The sequence below is a fragment of the Oncorhynchus gorbuscha genome, linkage group LG02, assembly GCF_021184085.1.
Source record: "Oncorhynchus gorbuscha isolate QuinsamMale2020 ecotype Even-year linkage group LG02, OgorEven_v1.0, whole genome shotgun sequence".
Lineage (NCBI taxonomy): Eukaryota > Metazoa > Chordata > Actinopteri > Salmoniformes > Salmonidae > Oncorhynchus > Oncorhynchus gorbuscha.
The window spans coordinates 56969315-56986010 of record NC_060174.1 but is presented as its reverse complement, the minus strand read 5'-3'; the positions used below and the strand labels follow the sequence as shown (position 1 = coordinate 56986010).

Below are 16696 nucleotides of genomic sequence, written 5' to 3'. Positions count from 1 at the left end.
AAAGGTTACACCTTTCCACATGTTGAGTTGTGTGTGAACTTTAAAACACTATTACAGACATAACCGCATACAAAATGCAAATACTGTCGGGAACTTCGGCAGGTTTAAGCAGCAGCTCTAGTGGCCAGTGAGGCCACTCTCTTCTCCGGAGGGGGCACAAAGCAATCGAGGAAAACCAGCCACAGTTCCAATATTCAACACTTTGTCAGCCCAGAGATAACCCAAAGCTCCTCATCCACAGCCAAAGAAAAAGGCTAAGCAAAACCGAACCGGAACTCAAACAGAGCTCTCATAAATAGACCAGTCAGTAACACTAGTTTGAGAAGTGACCGCAGCAGTACATGGTCACTGCTCTCTGAGGTGTGAATATAGTGAAGGTTAGCTGGGATCAGAGAGGGGCTGAATCAACTCTTTGCACATCACCCACTTACCACTGCTTGCCCACCAATGACCTACGTGGGCAGTTTGGACTACCAGGTGTGGGTGGAAGTTGCCAAGGAGCTCACATAGTGGCCGATTGTTCTCTCGTACCCTCTGGAGTGTGTGTCTGTGGGTGTGTGTGTGTGAGTGAGTGAGAGATATATATATATAGAGATATAGAGATGTAGGGGGTGAGGGGGTAGAGGATATAACAGCACACATGGGCACCTACATACAACACCCTGTGATCACCCAACAACCCCCTAGCGCAGTTGTTCTCAAACCTCTCCTCAGGACCCCCAGTCATTCCATGCATTTGATCTATTCCAGAGCTCGCACACCTGATTCAACTTGTCAACTAATCATCAAGCCCTTGACTAGGCAGGGGTCCCTGAGGGGAGATTTGAGAACCACTGCCCTAGCCAGCCGTTCACACGTAGGTTCCCAGTCTGGTCGTGGCTGCTCTCAGCGGTCAGAGTTTTGGCCGGCTGCATTCCTCAGGCCAGCGAGAGACTGGGGTCAGCTAGAGATCAGGGGACATGCCACACCCCTCAGTCTGGCCCAAGACAGGACAGGCACACACACACACAACTTTTAGCCCCAGCTACAGACAGCAGACAGGGGCAGAGGGCAGCTGTGGGTGCCATTCCACTTACTGACTGTGTGTAGGAGTGAGAGTATGCTTGCATTAGTTGTGCTGTTTGCATTATGTGCTGTGTGTTCTGCATGTGTATGGGTTTTGTTAATTCAGCAACGGCAAAACTGCAACAACAAGTACAACTGGGATTGAATTTCCTGTTTGCTATGTCAAGTCTGTTGATAGATGGGCGAAACGCTATCAACCATGCACACTTCATCAAACACGACTTCACTTATGGGAGCATAAATCAGTTCACAGTTATCTTTGAAGAATCCGATTTTTCACCCATCACCTAAGAAATAATGGACACTGTGGGTGCCACTGTGAGATTTTTTAAACTCAAATCCATGACATTCAGCTTTAGGAGATACAGAATGTGCTAGGTCACAATAGCCTTCGCGTTGAAAGGTCAACTCAAACTCCAGAAAATGCCAGCCCTCCTTCTGATGCCAAACTAATAGCATGCACCTTTCCCTCACAAAAGTTGGATTCAGTAAGGTCTATAAGAGCAGGAAACCCCGCCCAGAGCCCCCAGACTCAGCCTCCAACCCGCTGCCGCTCAACACTGTTTTCATTTTCACTGGGCTGCCTACTGGCGGAACTCATGGAGCTCAGAAATAACCCATTCATACGGTCTTAACCATCTACAACCTACATCATTGGAACAGATCCATTGCGACTAGGTTATTGACCATGCAAAATGTTGCTGGAAATGTCAGACCCTTAAAGGCTAAAAAAAAAAATGGGGGAATTCATAAAGCTTGCATTCACTACATTGCAATATTCAGTTAATGTTTATTACTACACGTGCATGATAACTTTTATTATACTTTCTACCTGTCTACTCAAGGAGGGCCTTTTGGCTGGCTGTCAATGAGCAAGGCGGAAGGGGTGTAAGCCACCATCCCAAAACGAGCCACTGTGTCTGTTGTTGACCCGGTCAGTCTTCCGGTTTAGTTACAGTCAATTGCACAGGCTGCAGGGAGGAGGAGGAGGAGGTATAGGGGAGAGGAAAGGGAGGAGAGGGCTGGAGGCAGTAGGGGACTTTTATCCTTTTGTTGTCCCAATCTAAGACGCCTAAGAGCAGCTTAGCATGGACAGGTAATGGGCCTGACCTTCTTGTCGTGAGAGGAGGAGGAGGTTTGAGTGGATGTTTGAGCTGGCTAATCGTCGTTACATATGTGTCATTAAGGGATCAGGAGAGACTTACCTGTTTGCAACAAGCCCACTCCACTGTCCGATACATTGAAGTGTCTCTGGATGTCGAGCAAAACCCCTGCACAACAGAGTGAGAAGAAAGAGAGAGGGGAGGACAGCGATTAGTATTGTGTGGCAATGGTTGCGGTACAATAACCATACACATTATCATGAATATTTAATTGTTTTAATAACAGTTGAATGAATTTGGTTTGTGGGCTTGTGGTGGTTCTCTTTTATAGCTGCAGCAAGAATACTGTATTAAGGAGAGTAATACAGTATTAAGTGCTCTCTTAGCTGGCACACAGACAGTTCTAAACACTAAGATGGTGTTGTCTGCAGGGGGTTAGTGAAGGTGGCCAGGTGCCCTTTTAACACAAACACACACACACACACGCACACGCACACGCACACGCACGCACACGCACACGCACACGCACGCACACGCACGTTTTTTCCCTTCTCTGTAACCGGAGGACAGTTATGCACACCGGTATGGCGGAAAGGAAATTCCAGAGAGAGGATCACGAACAGAACAGAGCTCTTAGTCTATAGTGAGAACTTAATGAGGTGCAAGGCACTCTGTAGGGATCGAAAGACTGAGCTCAAGATATGTGAACAGCTGAATCTTGTCGTCATGACATTACTAAGACACTGCTTGTATCTCTGTAACCAATGGTGAGATTGAGATATTCACCTGTAAATCAGAGAAATAAAGATGGACGTTGTGCGACAGCAATATGACAAATCAATATGATTTGTTGATTGTATAGTCAACTACTACCAGTGTCAGCTACTAACAGTGCCCGTTCAATAACAGAGATCTTTCTCAAAATAATTATCCTCGCCTGATTTCCTTATCTCAATCGTTCATATCCTCCTGAGCCTTTCCCTACACATAACATACTACAGTGCTGTGTTTGGGCTCAGTGTGTGAGACTGACTGACAGGCTGGTCTGAGCAGAACAGAACTCATGAATATAGAGTAGCAGTAACAGCAGCATCCCCAACATCCTAACAGCAGCAGCCACTGGCCCGGTATTATAGCACGATGCATATCTTTTTGCAAAAGACATGCTTATTAAACAAAAGGTTTTTAACTAGGCAAGTCAGTTAAGAACAAATTCTTATTTACAACGACAGCCCACCCCGGCCAAACCGGGACGACGCTGGGACAATTGTGCGCCGCCCTATGGGACTCCAATCACGGCTGGGTGTGATAAGCCTGGAATCAAACCGGGGACTGTAGTAACACCTCTTGCTTAGACCGATGCGCCACTTGGGAGCCCTATAAACTGATACCAGGTTGTATTTTATTATGCACTGCAGACCTCATCTGAACTCAAAGTCAGAGGGACTCTCTCATAAATAGAATGAGATTCTACTAATATGTTCTCTACCCAAACTGTCTACACTACAGTAACACTCAAACTATATTTAAAATGCTGTGTGTTTTGACAATATTAATTTACTGGAGAGGGAGGAAGACTAAAGAGAAGTGACAAGCACATTCTTAAAGTATATTACCTGATTCATTTGATTGAGTGGCCAAGGTTTAGGTTTCTATCCTCGGGCATTGTCATCACTCCATTCATTTGTCAACAGATATAGTATAGGGCAGATTTAAAAGGCAGCGAGGAGCGAGGTCTGGGCAGGTGCATCTGGGGCTCTGAGCAGAGCAGGGACATAAGTGACATTCCTGTCACATGAGACAAGCCACCTGCTCCGATTCTCACACTTCAATCTGCATTCCGGCACCACTGCAACACCAACAAGCCGCAGCACTGAGGCTGGGTTCTCTCTAGGTTGGAACGACACACACATAAGGACTTCCATATCAATGTAGCATGGTTACTGCTCGGTTGGTGCAAGGTAAAACTGGGAGTGGATTTAATTTGGCTAACAACCCATTTCCTTTCAACATTGAACGACACAGAGGCCGAGACAGGGACAGACAGACACATACACACATTGGCCGTTTCTTGTTCTATTCTTGTTCAGTACAGACAGGTCGGCTCTCCCTTGTCTAGCCTGTCAAACATCGCCACGGTGACAGAGCTGTCACTCCGCTGAGGCTGTGCTCTAATTAGCCTGCCGAACACACACACACACACACACAGTGGGCCCGTTGGGAGGGGGATCCCTGTGCCAGATGGTGGAACGTCCCTCCCGAGCAGAGTCAGCACCTGCCTGCCTGGTACCACACCCTACCCGTCCCCTCTCGCACACACACACACACACACACACACACACACACACACACACACACACACACACACACACACACACACACACACACACACACACACACACACACACACACACACACACACACACACACACACACACACACACACACACACACACACAATTACTGTACACCCTCCTACTAACCCTGCCCCCCATTACACCACCACCTCACTGGGGTGAATGAGTGCAGGACCAATTTAGCCTCTGTGTGGGTGTACATGTGCATAAGTGTGACTGACTGACTGATCTTGGCCCTACATGCTCCCTAATAGATTGCTGTGAAAATGTATATTTCAGTCTTTTGGGGCCAACTCACATGGAAGTGACATATTTTCTTTCAGATATGCAACAGTCACTATTATGTAAATGTTGTGTAAATACAGACCATATTGTGTATAACAATCAACCCGACTGTTCAAGTGGGCAAGTGTTTGACACAAATGTATTCAGATAAAAGCACACCATCCATTAAATTGAGTGCAGGTGTAATGTTGTATAATGTCGTGAAGTAATTGTTGTATTGTATTGAGTGCAGGTATACAGGTGTGATGATCTGTGTTATGGGCTGTCTTAATCTACGAGATTTCAGACAGAAAGCTGCAGTGTGTTTGTGCAGCAGCATATCAGGCTAAATGTATCTTCACTCTCAATGGGAGCTTTCAGTTTTACGGGCAGCTTCATGGTTTCAGACTGCGTATTTGAGGTTTGCCCTTGCCCTCAATTCAATCTCTCTTCCTCTCCTCCCTCCTTATCCTCGCGTTCCTTACTCATCATCCTCCTCTCATCCTTCTTCTTTTCTTCTTTGCTCATTATCGCCCTTTATAACCGGACCACCCTGTATCTATCTGTGTTTGGTGGGCACTGACATGGCTCTGACCAAAATCACCTAAAATACCACAAAAACATTGTCTGAGATGTTTAATTTCTATACAAGACAAGTAATTTGTCCTACATTAGCTGAAGGAGTCATGATGAAATATATTTGACTGAGGTACCACTAACAGCACGCCAGTCTCTACCCGTCTCCCGCCTTAGTGGCGCCAGGGCTAGAGTTGCCATGGTAACGTCGCGTGGGCACACAAGGAGGAAAGGTCAAGAGACGGTGGCAAGAGGATGTCAGCTTGCGAAATCCTCAGGACTTACAAATCACCAGCCTCTTCCCTCTCCTCTCACTCTGTCTCTCTCTGTCTGCCTCCTGTGCTCTAGGCCTATATTTGACTGCATTATATTTGACTGCATCTATATCTATTGTTGTCTGGCTTGGGTTCACTCTTTCTCTCTCCAGGTGTTTGTGAGGAGAATATAATGTATCTTACCACGTGCTCAGTGAAATTACACTACACGAAGTCAATAACTTGCTTGTAACAGATGACATTCATATTCTGACTATCTCTGAAACTCACATAAATAATACCTTTGATGATACAGTGGTTATAACATCTACCGAAAACGGAAGCAGTGTTGCTGTCTATATTCAGAACCACAATCCTGTAAAGCTTAGAGACGATCTAATGTTAAACACTGTTGAAATAATATAATAATATGGTTCATCTGCCTCACCTCACAGTCAGCACTTCTATTGCAACTTCGTATTTCGTCGTCCTAACGTAGTCTACACTGCTATCTGCCCAGCAGCTAGCCAGCTAGCAAACGTCCACCGTCTACCGAATAGCAGCACTGTAGAAACTATTACACTCAACTGAACGACTTGATTAGTGTAGTGTTAGCTAGCTACATAGTTGTCTTTGCTGTCTTCGTATCCAAGATAATTGTGTAGTTTAGAGCGTGTAGTCTTAGAGTGATTATCTTAATTTACCGAGGTTAGCTAGCCAGCTATTTGTCGTCCTTAACGTAGGAGACTCTGCTAGCTAGCCAACAGCTAGCCAACGTCTACTGAATAGAACTTCCGCACTCAACAACCCGGTTGCATTCCGCTTCGCTCCACAGGTAGTATCACATTTTTCATTTCATTTCTTTACAGCACAACGGTTTGATTTGTTTGATCATAGCTAGCTACATAGCTAGCTACATAGCCGTCTGTGTATCAAAGATAATTGTGTAGTCTAGAGCGATTTTCTAGGTTAGCTAGCCAGCTATTGTCGTTCTTTTAACGCAACGTAACGTAATAAACACTGCTAGCTAGCCAGCTAGCCCCCGAATAGCAGCACTGTAGAAACTATTACACTCAACGGAACAACTTGATTAGTGTAGTGTCAACAACGCAGCCACTGCCAGCTAGCCTACAAAGTCAACAACGCAGCCACTGCCAGCTAGCCTACTTCAGCAGTACTGTATCATTTTAATCATTTTAGTCAATAAGATTCTTGCTACGTAAGCTTAACTTTCTGAACATTCGAGACGTGTAGTCCACTTGTCATTCCAATCTCCTTGCATTAGCGTAGCCTCTTCTGTAGCCTGTCAACTATGTGTCTGTCTATCCCTGTTCTCTCCTCTCTGCACAGACCATACAAACGCTCCACACCGCGTGGCCGCTGCCACCCTAATCTGGTGGTCCCAGCGCGCACGACCCACGTGGAGTTCCAGGTCTCCGGTAGCCTCTGGAACTGCCGATCTGCGGCCAACAAGGCAGAGTTCATCTCAGCCTATGCCTCCCTCCAGTCCCTCGACTTCTTGGCACTGACAGAAACATGGATCACCACAGATAACACTGCTACTCCTACTGCTCTCTCTTCGTCCGCCCACGTGTTCTCGCACACCCCGAGAGCTTCTGGTCAGCGGGGTGGTGGCATCGGGATCCTTATCTCTCCCAAGTGGTCATTCTCTCTTTCTCCCCTTACCCATCTGTCTATCGCCTCCTTTGAATTTCATGCTGTTACAGTTACCAGCCCTTTCAAGCTTAACATCCTTATCATTTATCGCCCTCCAGGTCCCCTCGGAGAGTTCATCAATGAGCTTGATGCATTGATAAGCTCCTTTCCTGAGGACGGCTCACCTCTCACAGTTCTGGGCGACTTTAACCTCCCCACGTCTACCTTTGACTCATTTCTCTCTGCCGCCTTCTTTCCACTCCTCTCCTCTTTTGACCTCACCCTCTCACCTTCCCCCCCTACTCACAAGGCAGGCAATACGCTCGACCTCATCTTTACTAGATGCTGTTCTTCCACTAACCTCATTGCAACTCCCCTCCAAGTCTCCGACCACTACCTTGTATCCTTTTCCCTCTTGCTCTCATCCAACACTTCCCACACTGCCCCTACTCGGATGGTATCGCGCCGTCCCAACCTTCGCTCTCTCTCCCCCGCTACTCTCTCCTCTTCCATCCTATCATCTCTTCCCTCTGCTCAAACCTTCTCCAACCTATCTCCTGATTCTGCCTCCTCAACCCTCCTCTCCTCCCTTTCTGCATCCTTTGACTCTCTATGTCCCCTATCTTCCAGGCCGGCTCGGTCCTCCCCTCCCGCTCCGTGGCTCGACGACTCATTGCGAGCTCACAGAACAGGGCTCCGGGCAGCTGAGCGGAAATGGAGGAAAACTCGCCTCCCTGCGGACCTGGCATCCTTTCGCTCCCTCCTCTCTACATTTTCCTCCTCTGTCTCTGCTGCTAAAGCCACTTTCTACCACTCTAAATTCCAAGCATCTGCCTCTAACCCTAGGAAGCTCTTTGCCACCTTCTCCTCCCTCCTGAATCCTCCCCCCCTCCTCCCCCTCTGCAGATGACTTCGTCAACCATTTTGAAAAGAAGGTCGACGACATCCGATCCTCGTTTGCTAAGTCAAACGACACCGCTGGTTCTGCTCACACTGCCCTACCCTGTGCTCTGACCTCTTTCTCCCCTCTCTCTCCAGATGAAATCTCGCGTCTTGTGACGGCCGGCCGCCCAACAACCTGCCCGCTCGACCCTATCCCCTCCTCTCTTCTCCAGACCATTTCCGGAGACCTTCTCCCTTACCTCACCTCGCTCATCAACTTATCCCTGACCGCTGGCTACGTCCCTTCCGTCTTCAAGAGAGCGAGATTTGCACCCCTTCTGAAAAAACGTACACTCGATCCCTCTGATGTTAACAACTACAGACCAGTATCCCTTCTTTCTTTTCTCTCCAAAACTCTTGAACGTGCCGTCCTTGGTCAGCTCTCCCGCTATCTCTCTCAGAATGACCTTCTTGATCCAAATCAGTCAGGTTTCAAGACTAGTCATTCAACTGAGACTGCTCCTCTGTATCACGGAGGCGCTCCGCACCGCTAAAACTAACTCTCTCTCCTCTGCTCTCATCCTTCTAGACCTATCGGCTGCCTTCGATACTGTGAACCATCAGATCCTCCTCTCCACCCTCTCCGAGTTGGGCATCTCCGGGCTGGCCACGCTTGGATTGCGTCCTACCTGACAGGTCGCTCCTACCGCTCCTCACCACGCGCTCTCACCACTGGTGTCCCCCAGGGCTCTGTTCTAGGCCCTCTCCTATTCTCGCTATACACCAAGTCACTTGGCTCTGTCATAACCTCACATGGTCTCTCCTATCATTGCTATGCAGACGACACACAATTAATCTTCTCCTTTCCCCCTTCTGATGACCAGGTGGCGAATCGCATCTCTGCATGTCTGGCAGACATATCAGTGTGGATGACGGATCACCACCTCAAGCTGAACTTCGGCAAGACGGAGCTGCTCTTCCTCCCGGGGAAGGACTGCCCGTTCCATGATCTCGCCATCACGGTTGACAACTCCATTGTGTCCTCCTCCCAGAGCGCTAAGAACATTGGCGTGATCCTGGACAACACCCTGTCGTTCTCAACTAACATCAAGGCGGTGGCCCGTTCCTGTAGGTTCATGCTCTACAACATCCGCAGAGTACGACCCTGCCTCACACAGGAAGCGGCGCAGGTCCTAATCCAGGCACTTGTCATCTCCCGTCTGGATTACTGCAACTCGCTGTTGGCTGGGCTCCCTGCCTGTGCCATTAAACCCCTACAACTCATCCAGAACGCCGCAGCCCGTCTGGTGTTCAACCTTCCCAAGTTCTCTCACGTCACCCCGCTCCTCCGCTCTCTCCACTGGCTTCCAGTTGAAGCTCGCATCCGCTACAAGACCATGGTGCTTGCCTACGGAGCTGTGAGGGAACGGCACCTCAGTACCTCCAGGCTCTGATCAGGCCCTACACCCAAATAAGGGCACTGCGTTCATCCACCTCTGGCCTGCTCGCCTCCCTACCACTGAGGAAGTACAGTTCCCGCTCAGCCCAGTCAAAACTGTTCGCTGCTCTGGCCCCCCAATGGTGGAACAAACTCCCTCACGACGCCAGGACAGCGGAGTCAATCACCACCTTCCGGAGACACCTGAAACCCCACCTCTTTAAGGAATACCTAGGATAGGATAAGTAATCCTTCTCACCCCCCTTTAAGATTTAGATGCACTATCGTAAAGTGACTGTTCTACTGGATGTCATAAGGTGAATGCACCAATTTGTAAGTCGCTCTGGATAAGAGCGTCTGCTAAACGACTTAAATGTTAAATGTACCTAAAGCCCATTCTTGTGGGAAGCTGCTATAGACCACCAAGTGCTAACAGTCAGTGTCTGGATAATGTGTGTGAAATGCTTGATAATGCACTTTATGTGATATCAACAGAGAAGTATATTTTCTGAATGATTTAAATATTGACTGGCTATCATCAAGCTGCCCACTCAGGAAAAAGCTGCAAATTGTAACCAGTGCCTGCAAACTTGATCAGGTTGTCAGTCAACCTACCAGGGTAGTTTACAAACAGCACAGGAATTAAATCAACATGTATTGATCACATTTTTACTAACACTGCAGATATTTGCTTTAACCTGTTACTCCTACCCCCTACTTTTTCGAACATTCTGTTAAAAATCGCGCAACATTTCAGCGCCCTGCTGCTCATGCCAGGAATATAGTATATGCATATGATTAGTATGTGTGGATAGAAAACACTCAGACGTTTATACAACTGGTTAAATCACGGCTGTGACTATAACAGAACGTGCGTTTCATCGAAAAGCGCAGGAAAATCTGATCACTGAAAATGGAAATATATATCCATCCGCCACTTCAACCCATTGATAAAGGCAAACCACAATAAATGGGGCTGAGGTTGCAATACCTACAGCTTCCATACGTTGTCAACAGTCTTGTCATTTGCCTAGGCTTTGTTTCTTGGTCAAACGAAGAAGAGACAAGCCATTTCTTCAGGTCTCCGACCGGATATTTTGGTTGAGATTTACCCGGACATTATTTCCAGACCGACAGCTAAAAGAATATACATCGCCTCGTGATCAATTTGGTCGCTTATTAACGTGTACTAATACCTAAAGTTGCATTACAAAAGTATTTTGAAGTGTTTTGTGAAAGTTTATCGTCAACTTTTTTAATTTAAAAAAATGACGTTACGTTATAAGACGCTATTTTTTGTTTGTTTATCACACAGTCTTCATAGATCGATATCTAGGCTATATATGGACCGATTTAATCGAGAAAAAAAAGACCCAATAGTGATTATGGGACATCTAGGAGTGCCAACAAAGAAGATGGTCAAAGGTAATGAATGTTTTATATTTTATTTGTGCGGTTTGTGTAGCGACGACTATGCTAATTATTTTGTTTACGTCCCCTGCGGGTCTTTTGGGGTGTTACATGCTATCAGATAATAGCTTCTCATGCTTTCGCCGAAAAGCATTTTAAAAACCTGACTTGTTGCCTGGATTCACAACGAGTGTAGCTTTAATTCAATACCCTGCATGTGTATTTTAATGAACATTTGAGTTTTAACTAGTACTATTAGCATTTAGCGTAGTGCATTTGCATTTCCAGATGTCTAGATGGGACGCCTGCGTGTCAGGTAGGAGCAAGAGATTAAAGCAGTATCCATAGGATGTAGTGATCACAATATAATAGCCATATCTAGGAAAACCAAAGTTCTAATATAGTGTATAAGAGGTCATGTAAGAATACGTTTTTGCCAGTCTGTGGTGTATAATAAGGAGCAACTAGACGCTGCACTTGAAGCATTTATGAAATTACTATTTACTAATAAGCCCGCATCCATTAAGAAAATGACTGTAAAAACTGTTAAATCCCTTTGGATTTATGGGGAATTGAAAAATTGTATGTTGAGGGGTGAAGCAAAAGGTATGGCAATTAATTCTGGCAGCCCAACTGATTGGCAAAAATACTGCAAATTAAGAAATCATGTGACTAAACTAAATAAAAAGAAACTACACGACGAAACAAAGATAAATTATATAAAGAATGATAGTAAAAAGACTTCAGTGCAGCTTTTGACATTATCGACCATAGTCTGCTGCTGGAAAAACTTATCTGTTATGGCTTTACACCCCCTGCTATAATGTGGATAAAGAGTTACTTGTCTAACAGAACACAGAGGCTGTTCTTTAATGGAAGCCCATCAAATATAATCCAGTTAGAATCAGGAAGTCCCCAGGGTAGCTGTTTAGGCCCCTTGCTTTTTTCCATTTTTAATAATGACATGCCACTGACTGAGTAAAGCCAGAGTGTCTATGTATGCGGATGACTTAACACTATACATGTCAGCTACTACAGCGACTAAAATGACTGCAACACTCATCACGGAGCTGAATGGTTGGCAAGGAATAAGATAGCCCTAAATATTTCTAAAACTAAAACCATTGTATTTGGAACAAAACTTTTTGTAATAATTTTGTAATAAATAATGTGGAAATTGAGCAAGTTGAGATGATTAAAGTGCTTGGAGTAATCCTAGATTGTAAACTGTCATGGTCAAAACATATTGATGCTCTAGTAGCTAAGATGGGAAGAAGTCTGTCTATAATAAAGCGATGCTCTGCCTTTTTAACAACACTATCAACAAGGCAGGTCCTACAGGCTATAGTTTTGTCACAGCTTGACTACTGTTCAGTCATGTGGTCAGGTGCCACAAAAAAAGGACTTGACTACTGTTCAGTCGTGTGGTCAAAAAGGACTTAGGAAAATTGCAATTGGCTCAGAACAGGGCAGCACGGCTGGCCCTTGGATGTACACAGAAAGCGAATATTAATAATATGCATGTCAATCTCTCCTGGCTGAAAGCGGAGGATAGATTGACTTCATCACCACTTTTATTTATGAGAGGTATTGACATGTTGAATGCACCGAGCTGTCTGTCTAAACTACTGGCACACAGCTCGGACACTCATGCATGCCCCCCAAGACACGACACAAGAGGTCTCTTCACAGTCCCCAAGTCCAGAACAGACTATCGGAGGCACACAGTACTATACATAGAGCCATGACTACATGGAACTTTATTCCACATCAAGTAACTGACGCAAGCAGTAAAATTAGATTTAAAAAACAGATTAAAAAAAACACTGTGAAGCAACACAAACATTGGCACAGACACATGCATACACACACACACAATAACATACGCACTATACATACTAGAGATCGACCGATTATGATAGTTCAACGCCAATATCGATTATTGGAGGACCAAAAAAATGCTGATACCGATTAATCGGACGATTAAATATTCCCACTTAAGAAGTTTTAGGTTGTAGTTATTATAGGAATTATAGGACTGTTTCTCTCTATACCGTTTGAATTTCATATAACTTTGACTATTGGATATTATTATAGGCACGGTAGCATTGCCAGCCTAATCTCGGGAGTTGATAGGCTTGAAGTCATAAACAGCGCTGTGCTTCAAGCATTGCAGAGCTGCTGGCAAACGCAGAAAAGTGCTTGTTTGAATGAACGCCTACAAGCCTGCTGCTGCCCACCACCGCTCAGTCAGACTGCTCTGTCAAATATCAAATCATAGACTTAATTATAATAATATTAAACACACAGAAATACGAGCCGTAGGTCATTAATATGGTCAAATCTGGAAACTATAATTTCTAACAAACCGCTTATTCTTTCAGTGAAATACGGAACCATTCCATATTTTATTGAACGGGTGGCAAAGTCTAAATATTGCTGTTACATTGCACAATCTTCAATGTTATGTCATAATTATGGCAAATTAATGACAGTCTTTGTTTGGAAGAATTTTTTTTTTTTTTTTTTTTTTACCTTTATTTAACCAGGCAAGTCAGTTAAGAGCATATTCTTATTTTCAATGACGGCCTGGGAACAGTGGGTTAACTGCCTGTTCAGGGGCAGAACAACAGATTTGTACCTTGTCAGCTCGGGGGTTTGAAATCGCAACCTTCCGGTTACTAGTCCAACGCTCTAACCACTAGGCTGCGCTGCCGCCCCAAATGGTCTTCACACAGTTCGCAACGAGCCAGGTGGCCCAAACTGCTGCATACTGTATACCGACGCGAATGCGCTTTTGTCAAATCATCACCCATTTGGCGAAGTAGGCTGTGATTCGATGATAAATTAACAGGCACCGCATGGATTATATGCAACGCAGGACAACCATGTGTAGTTAACTAGTGAGTCGACCTCTAATACATACACATGCATTTAGTACTGTAGATATTTGGTAGTGGTGGAGTAGGGGCCTGAGGGCACACAGTGTGTTGTGAAATCTGTGAATGTATTGTAATGTTTTAAAATTGTATAAACCGCCTTAATTCTGCTGGACCCCAGGAAGAGTAAAAGGGATCCATACGGAATACAAATACAAACAATGGGATGAATTTTGCTCGATACAAAAGGATAACCAACTCATCGCAGTGCTGCCACAAAAAATGGAAGTGGCAATTACTTTAAAGAAAAAGTTATGAATTAGTATGTTTGCCACCAATAAAATGTATAAATGGATTAAAATTACTCATTTTAATTGTAAAATGTATCAGTTTCCTTATGACAACTATACCGCATAAAATTCAAGATAGTTGGGAACAGGATTTCGATGTCCCAATACCATGGCATCGGGTTTATGAACTGACATACAAAATAACAAGTTCAGACATTATATCAAATTCTCGATACAAAAATAATGCTCAGTATATGGGGCATTGAACAGTCAGAGCAGTTTAGACTGCTATGTGGAAACAGAATCAATAGAGCATCTTTTAAGTACTGTTCATCAGTGTCTTGTTTTTAGAGTCTGGTCCAGGAGTGGTTATGTCATAATATCAGGGCGAGGTTGGACCCACAAACTGTATTGTTGGGGGTTTTGGAGGACCACTGTCAGTCAATAGGAAATATCATTGTGCTCTTGGGTCATTTTTTAAAATTTGGGGGGCAATTTCGGCAGAAATATTTCAGATGGGGATGTTCAAGACCCTGCCAGCATCTCAGGTCGCCCCCACTGACCAGAGCACCCACTGATGGGAGCAGCCATTTGTATTGTCTTTTTATTGTATTGTTGATGTTTTAATAAAAAAAAAAATAAAAAATAACAAATGTGATTCATTTCACAACTCAGCTAGGTCAACTCTCCATGGGCTGTTTTCTGTCTATACTTGGGTGCATTTAATACAATTGCCTCAATGCAGCATCACAGGTGTCAGGCCTCCAGGGCCCTGTGTATTTAATGTACTATGCCAGTCCCATGACACTGCTGGCATAGGGGTATGGCAGGAATGCAGAAGTTCCTGATAACACATCATCCACTTCCAGCTAAACTACAGTCAGGTTCTCACAAAGCTGCTGCAGGCATACCTCAGTATTGTACTCTAAAAGCTTCTTTGTAGGCCACTCCCTCTGAGAAATAAGACTTCACACACACACACACACACACACACACACACACACACACACACACACACACACACACACACACACACACACACACACACACACACACACACACACACACACACACACACACACACACACACACACACACACACACACACACACACACACACACACACACACACACACACACACACACACACAGAGAGAGAACAAGCCTAAGGGACAACAAATACAACGTTTGGGACATTTCAGAAGTAAAGTTTTTTTCCTGGTGCAACCTGTCATGTTGGCTCTGTAGTTGTCCATAGGGAATTCCCAGCCTTTCAGGTGTAACAAATGAGCTCTCTGATAAAAAATGTTTTTTTATTGTTTAATGCAGAGGACTAAAAAAATTCCAGGACTACATTGAAACTGTATCGAACAGATAGAAGACACATTGCTATCAAGTAAACCAATACATTTTCGTTAGGGAACCCAATTACAGATGAAGACACTGAAAGTTTACTGGAGTTGCCTGTGACATTGACAGAATGCTATATGTCTCTACCGATACGATATTAGGACTACTGAAACAGCCCTGTCTGTGTGCAGTGTAGACCTGACACTTATTCAGACCTCATATAATGGATGCCTTCACGAGTGCTGCTTTGAATGGGGCTTTATAGGCTTTTACAACAGTCTCACAGACTGTCACAGAAAGAAAAACAGTGAACAGAGTGAACAGTGAAAAGTTTATTTTGAAATGTGTTATAAATATCTACATTGAATATATTATGAATATTTTACACATCATACAGTGTTTGATTTTACAAAAAAGTGGCATCCCTCACTGGGAATAACAGTAAGAGAGGATAGTTAGGTGAGTTTAGGTCATGGACTATAGCCCTAGTCTGTAAAACAGCTTCATTAGGAATAAGAGAAAATGATCTTGGGCCATAGGCGATAGATCAGTAGCAGAGGATCTGCCTGGGTTCCGGCCAGGAGAGGAGAGGAAACTACTGGGACATACTGATCTCTCTGACGCTTACCGAACTGTACGGTCTGCTATCCAGACTACTATCCGTATGTAACTTCACCTTCCAGAAAGAGGAACTATCCTCAAACATGGCTTTTTTGTGAGACTGTTGTACACACGTGGCGTCTCGCAAAATTTCATTCAAAGCAATAGTCATAAAGAAGGCCTACGGTACTGTCATTTTCAGGGATGTTTCGGAAAGGCAATTTCTGTGTTCTAGATGTCTATCATGTTTATTGTAGGTGGTGTTGTAAATGTTGATTTGCCTGTTTTGCATAGAAGCCTGATTGTTCACCGACAATCTTGTTCACCCTCAAATTGTTACATTCTTTGAAACCAATAGCGGAATGCAGAACTCAAATCCAGATGAGATTTGAGAAGAGTTTTTACTATATGTACTGTATGTAATGCAGTACAGGACTGTGAGGACTGTGGTTTTTGGGGGGTATGAATCATACACTGCCAGTCCTAAATCGTCCTTTGGGACACCTTACACACACCAGAGGAGGCCGATGGGAGGAATATAGGAGGACGGGCTTATTGTATTGGCTGGAATG

At 44.7% G+C, this 16696-nt stretch overlaps 1 protein-coding gene across 2 annotated transcripts in view; it reads right to left on the bottom strand.

Annotated features, from left to right (window-relative positions):
• spns2 (spinster homolog 2 (Drosophila)) overlaps positions 1 to 16696 on the bottom strand; it is a 166248-nt gene that overhangs the window by 107943 nt on the left and 41609 nt on the right. For both annotated transcript variants that reach the window (XM_046314045.1, XM_046314037.1), the window contains exon 2: positions 2271 to 2336. In XM_046314045.1, the coding sequence (XP_046170001.1) occupies positions 2271 to 2336 (66 nt within the window). The remainder of the gene's footprint in view (positions 1 to 2270; positions 2337 to 16696) is intronic.